Source organism: Silene latifolia, chromosome 5, assembly GCF_048544455.1.
Source record: "Silene latifolia isolate original U9 population chromosome 5, ASM4854445v1, whole genome shotgun sequence".
Taxonomy (NCBI): Eukaryota; Viridiplantae; Streptophyta; class Magnoliopsida; order Caryophyllales; family Caryophyllaceae; genus Silene; species Silene latifolia.
Genome location: NC_133530.1, coordinates 50,708,815 through 50,722,049, shown reverse-complemented (window position 1 = coordinate 50,722,049; position 13,235 = coordinate 50,708,815). Strand labels below are relative to the sequence as shown.

Here is a 13,235-nt window from a genome sequence, read left to right as displayed (position 1 = left end):
AAAAAATCAAAGTAGTAAAAATATCAAAGTGACACCGGAATAACATCACAATAACAGCAGAATAATAGTAGAATAACAGCACAATAACACGTGGTAAAAAAAAAAAAAAAAAAAAATCAAAGTCGTAAAAAAATTCACAGTAACAGCAGAATAACATCACAATAACAGCGGAATAACAATAACAGCACAATAACATATGGTAAAAAAAAAAAGAGAAAAAAATCAAAGTCGTAAAAAAAATCAAAGTAACAGCAGAATAACATCACAATAACAGTGGAATAACAATAACAGCACAATAACATGTGGTAAAAAAAAAAAAGAGAGAAAAAAATCAAAGTCGTAAAAAAAATCCAGGAAAAAAAAAGCACAATAATAGCATAATAACACGAGGTAAAAAAATAAGAGTAAAAAAATTTCAAGTAAAAAAAAATCCGGTACAAAAAGAAAAAGAAAAAAAGGTAACATAATGAGTAAATTAAAGAAAAACATAAGAGAAAACAAAAATCAAAGTGGTAAAAAAAAAGCATAATAACACGAGGTAAAAAAAAGAGAAAAAAAAATTAAAGTAAAAAAAAAGTAACGTTAGAAAAAAGAGAAAATAAGTAAATGACAATGGTTTTATATGACATGTAAGATTTGATCTTGGCCACTCATCTCTAATATAATCTAGTGGTTGAGATTCCCCCAACTCACAACTCACCATAAGAACCAAAATCACCAAATCCAATCTCTCTCTCTCTCTCTCTCTCTATATATATATATATATATATATATATATATATATATATATATATATATATATATATATATATAGAGAGAGAGGCAAAAGATCCGATGAGTTTGACACTTTTCGTGAGTTTCCCCCGCATATATAAGCAAATGAGTTGACAAAACCCAATTATCAAAAATTAACCGTCATAATCTGCCCACCGCTTTCTCTCTCTTTCTCCCCCTTTCTCTCTCTACTGATAAACACTCTGTTTCATCAAAAAACCACGCGAATTTTTTTCATCAATTCTTCAAATTTTGATCAACAAATTTGATCAAGAAATTTATCAGTTCTTCAAAATTTGATCAACAATTCGTTCATTATTTTGATTCTTTCAATTAAAACTATCAATTTGTTCATCAATTTTTCGAAATTTGATCCACAATTCTCCGAAAACCCTAATTCTTCAATTTCGACTGAAGGTATTGATATTTCTTCCCTATATCTGATTTAATAATCGAATAATTTCAGAAATTGAATCAAATAACAAATTCTCCTTAATTTACGTGTTTTTCCAATAAAATTCACTTCAACGATCTTTGAATTGACGATCAAACGCTTACTATGATTGATAATAATGCGATAATCAAACAACGATGAATTCGGTATAAATTTGTGACATAATGCGAGATATAAAAGCGTTGTTATTACGTTGATAAGTTTTTTGTTCAAATTACGATTGCATGTAAGTTGTTTTCATATTGTTTTCATAACAAGTAATTGCATGTAAAGTTTAACAAAGAATTGCATGTAGGTTTTCATTCATGATATCATTCAATATCTAGTATTTGAATAATTGGATTACAATAATACAATAAGCGCCTTACGATATTAAAATAACTTTGATATTACATTAAAATAATTGTGTGTGCATTGTGGTGGACTTGGCTACCAATTCCACTAAAACCCTCCCCCCCCCCCCCCCCCCCCCCCGTGATAGAATAATTGCATTTGTATAATACAATAACTGCATTATAACGTTAAAATAATTGCTTTAATGAGATTGTTTTTTTCCTAATAAATACTACTTTATGTGATCTGACAAAGAAATCCTTACAATAAATACTCTTTAATAATGAAATAACTTTGATATTACATTAAAATAACTGTGTGTGCATTGTGGTGGACTTGGCTACCAATTCCACTAAAACCCTCCCCCCCTCTGATAGAATAATTGCATTTGTATAATACAATAACTGCATTATAACGTTAAAATAATTGATGTAACAGAGATTGTTTTTTTCCTAATAAATACTACTTTATGTGATCTGACAAAGAAATCCTTACAATAACTACTCTTTAATAATGAAATAACTTTGATATTACATTAAAATAACTGTGTGTGCATTGTGGTGGACTTGGCTACCAATTCCACTAAAACCCTCCCCCCCTCTGATAGAATAATTGCATGTGTATAATACAATAATTGCATTATAACGTTAAAATAATTGCTATAACAGAGATTGTTTTTTCCTAATAAATACTACTTTATAGGATCTGACAAAGAAATCCTTACAATAACTACTCTTTAATAATGAAATAACTTTGATATTACATTAAAATAACTGTGTGTGCATTGTGGTGGACTAGGCTACCAATTCCACTAAAACCCTCCCCCCCCCTCTGATAGAATAATTGCATGTGTATAATACAATAACGCATTATAACGTTAAAATAATCGCTTTAAAGAGGTTGTATTGTTTTGTTTTGTATAGAATCTAAGATATTGAAATTAATAATACCATAACAGTTCTTCTGTTTTAATGTTTCCAGGCATTGAAATTAATACTACCAATGCAACAACTTTTTCTACACCTCTTTGTTGCGTCCAAACAGGAGAAAATACTATCCATAATCTGGGATTGAGATATACTCCGGTGGCGGAGGAGTGGAATAGGATGGTAGAAAATGGTTTCAAACCTGCTCTGGGATTAATGTTTGTAAAGTCGGAGGAGGCAATAGAGTTTTACAATTTATATCTTTGTGGCTTGTGGTTTCATACCAAGAAAGTACACACAAACAAGATTCCGTGATGGTTTGATAGACAAAAAATCAATGGTCTGCAACAGACATGGATTCAAAGAGGATCGCAAAAAACTCAAACCCGTTGTTGAATTTGAAAACACGAAGAGAAAAAGAAGAGGAAAAGGTCTCCATTGAGCCAAAGAAAACAAAAATAACAAGATTTGGTTGCAAGGCAAAAATACGGTTTTGTGCTTTGTATTCAATGACCTTAAGGAGCTAATAGGGTATGCTATTGATACGTTTTATGAAGGTCATAATCACAGACTCTGCTCACTCAAAGAACGGGAATTCCAGAAAAACGTAAGAACACTTAACCTTTACATGAAGCAGACAATTGTTAACAATTGTAAACTCAACATCGGGGCTACCAAGACTTTTAGAATTCTAGCCGAACAATCAAATGGGTATGCAAACATTGGTGCATCTCTCACAGAATTCAAGAACTTCAAAAGAAATATTAAATGTTATATAGGTGAGAAGGATGCTGACATGATTCTCGATTATTTAAAGGCGCTTTCTGAATCACAAGATGGCTTTTACTATGCTTACCAAGTTGATGAGGATAATTGTTTGGCTAAGCTCTTTTGGGCAGATGCACAAGCAAGAATGAATTATTCCTTGTTTGGGGACACCATCACCTTTGATCCTACTTACGGTACTAACAAGTACCACATGGCCTTCACCCCATTCACCGTGTTGACAACCACAAAAAATCGGTGACTTTTGTCTCACTTGTCGATCATGAGAACGATGGGTCATTCATTTGGGTGTTTAAGAAGTTCCTTGATTGTATGGGCAACAAGGAACCTCAGTGCATTCTTACTGATCAAGATGCGGCAATTAAACTCGGGGTGCGTTCTGTATTCAAGAAAGCAAGACATCGTTACTGCATGTGGCATATAATGAAAAAACTTACCGATAAAGTTGAGTCAGAGATTTGTAAGGAGACTGACTTTGTTGAGCGGATATGCGGAGTTGTTTGGGATACTGACTTGGAACCCATTGAGTTTGAAGAAAAATGGACTCAAGTGATTAATGACTTTGAGTTGAATGATAATACTTGGTTGACATACATGTATGGCAAAAGGCACAAATGGATACCTGCTTACTTTAGGGATTTGCCTTTAGGCTGCCTTTTGAAGACTACACAAAGATCAGAGAGTCAAAACAGTTATTTCAAAAGATTTGAGAGCATAGATGGCACACTTGTAGAATTTTGGTTGCATTTTCAGAGTGCAATGGAACAACAACGCTATAATCACAGATTTCTTGATGCTTTGCAAGTGACAAGACATTGCCACGGTTTCTTCTAAGACAATGATTGAAAAACATGCCTCTAAAATCTACACACATACTGTTTTCTATGAGTTCCAAGAGCAAGTGCAAATGGCTCCCTGTTCGTGTGCCGTTAGGGGTTTTCGAGCAAGGAAACATGCACATTATAAATGTTGAAGATGCCTACAGGAAGCATAGAATATTTCAGGTTATTCAATTTTATAAACATAATTGTCTTTTTACTTTAACATACAATAACTGTGATAAAAGAATACAATAACCGTCTTTTACCATTACAATAATCATGTGAAAACTATACAATAATCACAATTATGCTTTACAATAATTGATGTAGAGTTTATTTGCAATTGTTCTGATTTTTTTCCATAAATATATTAATTTGATAATGCTTTACGATGAATTGATAATGCTTTACACTTGCCAATTTGTTACAATAATCAAGGATATGCTTTAAAATAATTGGGGAAGAGCTTTACAATAATCGGATACATGAGAGCTTTAAAATAATCAGAGGTATGCTTTACAATAATTGGGCAAACGCTTTACAATAATCAGCTACATAAAAAGCTTTAAAATAATTGCATTTGATCATTTGAATAAATTAATAATCATGTGAAAACTACTTTGTAACATTATATTAAACATAAAAAAACAAAGGACTTCTACCTTGGTGTTAATTGCTAGTCTGCATAAAATAATTCATGTTGAACTATATAATAACTATGATTGCCTTTTAAAATAACAACACTTTGTGCATGCGGGTTGCTCACAATAACGAATCAAAGGAAACAACATGTACGTGCAAGATGTTTGAGAGGAAAGGAATCCTTTGTAAACACATTATATGGATTATATCGGAAAAGGACTGCAAAGCATACCGAGCAAGACATCGAAACTAGATGGACGAAGAAATCATATAGAAAGCCTTTGTATGGACTGGATGGAAAGTTATTGCAAGACTACGATCCCACTGATTTGAGAAAATTGGAATTATCAAGGGTATGGTCAGAGTTTTATGCAACAATAAGTGTTCTTAACTCGATGCCTGATAATCAAATCAAGGAGCTAAGTTTGATGCTTTTACAATTCCGAGAGAAAATAAATCCAACCAAAGAGAGCTTGACAAAGGATCAAGAACTGGAAATGCTCTTAGGTTGTTCAGCAAAATCAAATATTACTGTTCTTCCACCCAAGATTGCAAAAAACAAAGGAAGCGGCATGAGAATGAAATCAAACAAGGATAAGGCAATTGAGAAGGCGAGCAAACCGAAGAGACTAAGTAATAACTGCAAACAAATGGGACACCATGACAAGAGAAACTGTCCAAATCCGTTTGTTGAGCATGCTTTGGAGGAAGAAGATGAAGAGGAAAATGAAATGGAGGATGAAGATGAAGAAGAAGAATGAAAAATGAAAAATGCATTACGCTTTAAAATAATCAAGATTACGTTTTAAAATAATCCATATTATGCTTTACAAATAACCGCAAGATTGCAAAATAATTGTGTTAGACTTTTTTACAAGTAATCAGGGGTATACTTTACAATAAGTGTGTTAGACTTTTACAATAATCAAAGTTATGCTTTACATTAATTGATGTTGAATTTTTTTGCAATTGTTCTGATTTTGTTCATTTAATAATACCTTGCGCTATTACAATAATCATGTGAAAACTATACAATAATCACAATTATGCTTTATATATTTCCATAAATATATTAATTTGATAATGCTTTACAGTGATTGATAATGCTTTGCACTTGCCAATTTGTTACAATAATCAAGGATATGCTTTAAAATAATTTGGGAAGAGCTTTACAATAATCAGATACATGAGAGCTTTAAAATAATCAGAGGTATGCTTTAAAATAATTGGGCAAACGCTTTACAATAATCAGCTACGTGAAAGCTTTAAAATAATTGCATTTGATCATTTGAATAACTGAATAATCATGTGAAAACTATACAATAATCACAATTATGCTTTATAATAATTGATGCTGAGTTTATTCGCAATCGTTCTGATTTTTTTCCATAAATATATTAATTTGATAATGCTTTACTGTAATTGATAATGTTTTGCACTTGCCAATTTGTTACAATAATCAAGGATATGCTTTAAAATAATTTGAAAAGAGCTTTACAATAATCAGATACATGAGAGCTTTAAAATAATCAGAGGTATGCTTTAAAATAATTGGGCAAACGCTTTACAATAATCAGCTACATGAAGGCTGATAGAATAATTGTATTTGATCATTTGAATAATCGTCATAGATATTACAATAACAATGACTTAAAGGCATTACAAAAACACTAACTTGTTCAGTCAACCAATGACAGCTACATCAAATTTGTTCAAACAATCAATAACAGCTATCTAAACATTAGATTATCGAACAAATCCATCTAGAATTGTTTGCTAAATCCATCTATAATCAATCAATTGTTCTTTTATGTGTTTGTAGAGAAGGACCAGAACGGTTTGTTGTTTTAACCCTTTTCTTCCCCGATCTTCTGAATTTTAAAAGTTCTTTCTCTACTTCCGATATACTCCTTTGAAAGTTCCCACTTGTTCCAAAAGAGATGCTCTTGACTCGTTGACATCTGACATCAACAAAATAGCAACCATCTCAAGCCATATAGGAATCCTCTCACATTTCTTGTTAACCGCATACAATCCTTGCTCGTGCTTCCCTTCATATGTGAGCATGTGAAACATTGTGTAAAATCCCGATTCCTTATCACCCCTGATAGTCGCTTTCCATTCAAAATCAACATTCACGAATGTAAATGTGTTAATGACAACTCCTTCTTTTCAAGTTTTCCTTGTCTCCAAAAAGTCGAAAAACAATTAACCTACAAAGATGTAAAAAAAAAAAGAAAGAATTAGAAAGCACGACTATACAATAACAAGTTTAAAACAATACAATAACTTTGTTACAAAGAATACAATAATTCTGATTTGAAAATAGCATTTGTATATGATCGGGAGTTAGAAAAACGTCTCGCAATCTTTGCAAGTCTGTAAAAATCGGATTTTTCCCAATCTTTATGCGACGTATGGTCCAAAGACATCAACCGTCTTGTTCATAAAGTTCACACAAACACAAAAGTAGTACTTCTCTAAAGACAACGGGATGAAGACAAGGTCCACATCGATCTCAGAGTTTACAACATTTTCACCTAAAAAATGGGACCAAGACTCGCACAACCTTGTCTTTAATTTGTCGATTACATCATCACTATCCGCTGCTTACTCTAGCATCTCTTCAAAGATTTCCTATAAATACCATAAAACTGTTAATAAAATTGAAGATAAATGATTAAACATTCTACAATGAATCGAACAATGAAAAACAGATCATACCATATGTTGTGTCCCAAGGAACATCATCATTGGCGCTTCTTTCTCCTTAACCTCCATGAAATTCAAGACAACTCGACCAGGCGCTATTACGCGCAACTCGGTGTAATCTTCGGGCTTCGTAGAAAGAATATCGAGACCTATCCAAGATAGCATTGCCCGCAAAAACAAGTTCACCGCAAAGGAGTTAAAAAAAAAAGCTTAGTAAATTTTAAAAACAATATTTAAAAAATAACTACCAAAGAATAATAAACGAGTTTTTCATAAAACAATAACTATGTTAATGTAATACAATAATCGATTATTGTACTACATTAACATAGTTATTGTTTTATGAAAACTCGCTTATTGTAATTGTAAAAAAACATAGAATAATTGAACTTGTAGAATACAATTATTAGAATAATCACACAAACTTGTTTCTCATTGAGTTTGGAGAAAAATGAACATACTCATCTCAAAGATTGTAATCATCCAAGAAACAATAATCAACAACTTGTTTCTTCTTGCTTGGCATAGCGTGTGTATATCTCATTGTTAGCCCTCATAACTTTTGAAACAACAACAAGATTTGTATCCGCCTTCCACGCTTTATTGAGCGGCAAGACCATCGAGTTCGGTCTACTACCTCGGCCTGATCTAATCATCCCAGCGCTCATAGGTGTACCAGGCATACTCTTTTTCCTAGGCCCCGGAGTACCTACACCATCATCGTGTTCCTCCGCCATAACCCTAAGAGCTTCCAAAGCATCGCTTCACCCTTGCCGCTTCAACTCAGCTAGCCTACGCTTCTCAAGCAAAACAGGCAAAGAAAGGTGCCTTTGTCTTTGTAAAATCATCAACCAAATCCAACAATTGTTTCCTAATTTTGTTGATATTGGCTAAAACCAAAATGGCAAAATTTATCTCACTCTATATATGATCCTTTTCAATGCGTCATGCAACTCGATTTGAACAACTTCCCAAAGATAAAACATCATATGAATCATGACAAAAACACCACAATCCAAATTCTGGGACCCTTCCGATTTCCACCCAAAAGCCACATTTACAAATTTGAAATTGCGGACCTCACTGCCTCTTTCAAAACCTTTCTCGACAAGATAACTACCAAATATTTCAACCTGGTTACATTTTTAAATCAAAAATCATCACTAAAGAACAAGAAAAATAACTAAAAGAAGTAGATGAAAACAAAAACTTATAATAAGGTACATACAATAGAGTTGGTAGCCAACACCCAGATACTATCTTCAAAATCATCATATACACGATTGTCAAGATAGTCCACAGTCTTCCCCACAAAGTTAACAACAACACAAAAAAAATGATCTCCAAAATGAACAGGAATAAAAACCTGGCATGATAAAACAGACGTACATAAACCTTTGCTGTTCTCAACGATAAAATAATCAACGAAAGAAAAAAGAACAGAAAGAATTGGAAAAATTACCAAATCGGCACCAATGTCAAGAGAACCTTCATGTTCTCAATGACAATGTCCCAAACATTAGAAATTTCCTTTCTGTATAAATCTTTCTCATCATCAATGACTTTGATAAGCTTAAACAAAGAAGCCTATGAAAAATATTACCACACGATAAGAGAAAATGAAATATCACAATGAAAAAACTTGGTTAATCAATACAATAACTACTATTCTCGCTTACAATAACTATCACAACAAAAACAAATTTCATAATACAATAACCGAGTTTTCATAATACAATAACATTGTTATTGTAATACAATAATCGATTATTGTATTACAATAACAATGTTATTGTATTATGAAAACTCGATTATTGTAACTTGTAAAAAAGACAGAATAATTGAACTTGTATAATACAATAACTCAAATACGATATTAGAATAATCACAGAAACAATAAACAAAATTGAAGAATAGGAAAATTGAAGAATAGGAAAAACTGTTTTAGCTGAATAAAATAACAAATATATACTTTACAATAATCAAGTAACTACAATAGAATAACTGTCATAATCATTGTAAATTTACTCAAACAAAATATATAAAAAAATTTCACATACCGAATGACTTGTACAAAAAAAACTTCTTGTGGGGATAACCCTTTCCCAACCTTGACCAAAGATGTCATTAAGTAAGAATGACCAAAGAATCAATCACGTTCGATGTGATCATAGTCTTAGCAGACAATGAAATAATGTCATCTCGAGTTAACATGTGATGAAATGAAAACACAACCAAATCCTCCCTGCCACATGAAAACAAATTATATAGTAGATATATTAGCAAAAAAAGAAAAAAAAAAGAGGGAACAAAAAACATATAATGCTTACCCAATTAATGTAGGTCATGATCGTGCGAAAAACAAGAATCAAGTACGTCTTCCTCCGCATTAAAATAGGAGCAAAAGCTCCTTGTACTTGCACAAAAAAAATGAAACTACAATCGCATCGAGATTGGGTGATTCACAATCTAAATCACACCCTATACCACAAATCCCAAAAACGTATGCTCGGGCATAACGTTTGAATGCGCAGGAGTAAGCACTTATAACAGAATTATCTTGGATTCTATCCCCAACAACACCCTCGTTGACAACTTTGTTAACAACGTCATCCACACTACTCAAGTCCACAGCTTCATTCTCAACATCAATATTATCAATGCCGTCATCAGTTGGCACCCCCTCATTCGGTTTCTCAACCGCTAAATCAGGGACCTTATTTTTACCTTTCTCCCGAGAATAAACCACCTTATATTTTTCGGGATCAAACGCAAAACCCCCATTCCTTTCATCTTTTCCCTTTTCATGCTCCCCCTTTTCATGCTTCCCCTTTTCATGCTCCTTACAAAAACTTTCATACAACGGCAGTTTACTTCCCGCCTGTTTCATTTCCTCAGCTTTTTCACAAATAAAATTGAAATATTTAGTGAACAAAGAATCATCGTCACTAATGAAAGCAGGAGTCGAAGAAACTGAAGTGGCTGTCGAAGAATCTTCAACTGTTGAAGAACCACACTCCTTTCCCATCGCTTCCTTCCGTTGCGTGTACAAATGGAGAAATATCTCAACATCCCTCTTCATCATCAAAAGATGTGCTTGGGAAACCTAAGAAAAAGAAAAAAAAAAATGAATAATTTTACTAAGTCTTTACAATAATTATAATAACTCTTTACAATAATTATACTAAGTCTTTACAATAATTGTCCTAAGTCTTTACAATAATTGTCCTAAGTCTTTACAATAATTGTCCTAAGTCTTTACAATAATTGTACTAAAGTCTTTACAATAATTGTCCTAAGTCTTTACAATAATTATAATAAGTCTTTACAATAATTATACTAAGTCTTTACAATAATTGTCCTAAGTCTTTACAATAATTGTCCTAAGTCTTTACAATAATTGTACTAAGTCTTTACAATAATTGTCCTAAGTCTTTACAATAATTTACAATAATTGGAAAAATAACTGCTACAAAACTTTAAAATAACTACACTACACCTTTACAGTAACTACACAAAAATGATTGAAAGAATGATTGGAACTTACATCGCCGCCTTTGCTCGAATAACATCATCGCATATCAAAACAATCAGGCGATTCCGGATAGTTTTTCCCAGGTTCAGTTTATCAACGATCGCACACACCTCGGCCACTTTTGCTTCTCTTAAGCGTTTGCAGACAGGATACACACCATTGACATATTCCCCATTACCTAGCGAACCGGACTTGAGCTCAAAATACACCTACTAACAAAATACTTCTCATCCCAGTGCTTGATAAGAGGAGTCTCAGAAGACATTGTTTTTTTCCTTAAAAGACAAACGATGGAAGTATGCCACCATAACAACAAGTATGTAACCACGCAAAGTAGAGAACCCAGTTCTACACTGCTCAACACCTGCGACTAATTTATCAAACACATACCCACACCAATCCAAATGGTGGATACGTGAAACATCTTGCACCGCTTTAAGAATTGTAAAGTCAATTCCATAATTTGAAGGGGGAGCAAGGACAATGGACATAGCATAAAGCACAAACAGCCTCCGAAATTCATCTCCCCCATCATCCCCAAATCAGAATTGCAGATATAAAAAGAGGGATAGTAACATAATTTGTCCCTTCTACGTTAAACTTCTTCCTAACTCGACTTTCTCGTTTCTTGTGAAGACAATACACTATGTCCAGTGTAAACAACCTCAACCTTATCACCACCATTTGGCAATCCAAAAACATCACACACATCATCTTTTGACAAGAAATTTGACATCTCTTGCTTTAAAAATATGAGCAGTAGCATTAAAGTGTTTTACAAACAATGGTATAACACCCAATGGTATACTGGTCACTTTAAAATCAAGCAAACCACCAAATCCGATCTCAATGACAGCCTTTCGCTGATTTGGACCAAGTTGTTTTACCAGATTAACCAAACCATTAGGACGACAGCTCACTTTAATGTTTGAAGCACTGAAAATGGAAAATCAAGCAAAAATTAAAAAGAGTAACACATCAAATAAAGAGAAACTCATAACAAGGGGGCAGCACACATATACTCACATGTTCAATTTTGAAGTTCCAGGAACCTTACTGAGCTTCTTTTTTGGAAAATTTACTTTTGAGCGTTTCAAATCATCTTTATTACCATCTTCGGGCTCCTGCTACGTTTAGGACCCATTTGTTTGTATCACGAGCAAATGAATACAAAATTATCAGAATAAACACAAAAAATATGACAACAACTAATACAATAACTGAATTTTAATAATACAATAATCAGCATACAGTAATACAATAACTGGACTTGACTAAAATGATAACTAAATAATACTACGTATAGAATAACTAAATTACTATATTACAATAACTATCACAATACATTACAATAACAACATCAATATATTACAATAACAAACTTTTCATATCAAAATAACTGGACTTGACTAAAAGCTGACTTTTAAACACTAACCAAAGATCAATATCTAAAATAATACTCATTACAATAACAGATTTTCTAAATTACAATAACTAGCACAAATACATTACAATAACAACATCAATATATTACAATAACACAAATAATTCCAAACAAACACACATTATGTTCATTAGAATGTACAGGAATTCAAGACAAAAAAGAAAAACCTCAAGAAAAGATACAAAAATGAAAAAATGAATTACGAAACCCTAAATTATGCGGAAAAATTGAAAAAAATTAATTTAACAACAAAAACAAAACAAAATTAAACTATATACTAAACAAAATGAAGAATAAACACAGAAAACAAAAGAAAATCAAGTAGAAAACAAGAAGAGGAACCGAAAATCGAGTAGAAAATCGAAATGGAAATTGAGCACAATAATCAAGTTCAATTGAGTTCATTGATTACCTGTTGAGAGAAACCGAAAATGGAGTAGAAAAACGAACAAATTGAGCACAATAATCAAGTCCAATTGACGAGAACCACGAACGAAACGACGAGGAATGCGGCCGAATAACGAAAATATGAGAGAGAGAGAGAGAGAGAAAGATAGAGAGAGAGTGAAACTGAATGAAAAAAGTGGGAAAAAGAAGTTCAAGTGTCAAAAATTTACTTTATATATGAGATGTAAAATTAAATCTCAGCCACATATCTTATGTTAGATGAATGGTCCAGATTTAGAGGGGTAACTCACCAAAAGTACCCTAACTCATTTGATCCTATATATATATATATATATATATATATATATATATATATATATATAGAGATTGAATCATGTGAGGCACCCTTCTTAGGGTGAGG

At 32.5% G+C, this 13,235-nt stretch overlaps 2 protein-coding genes across 2 annotated transcripts; both read left to right on the top strand.

Annotated features, from left to right (window-relative positions):
* Positions 1-2,840: 2,840 nt before the first annotated feature.
* LOC141655348 (protein FAR1-RELATED SEQUENCE 5-like) lies at positions 2,841-3,514 on the top strand. The gene is made up of 2 exons (XM_074462433.1): positions 2,841-2,918; positions 3,008-3,514. Exons 1-2 carry the CDS (start codon positions 2,841-2,843, stop codon positions 3,512-3,514), a joined length of 585 nt encoding a protein of 194 aa, XP_074318534.1.
* Positions 3,515-3,585: 71 nt separating this feature from the next.
* On the top strand, positions 3,586-4,107 carry LOC141655347 (protein FAR1-RELATED SEQUENCE 5-like). Its single transcript, XM_074462431.1, has one exon. It carries the CDS (start codon positions 3,586-3,588, stop codon positions 4,105-4,107), a length of 522 nt encoding a protein of 173 aa, XP_074318532.1.
* Positions 4,108-13,235: the final 9,128 nt, after the last annotated feature.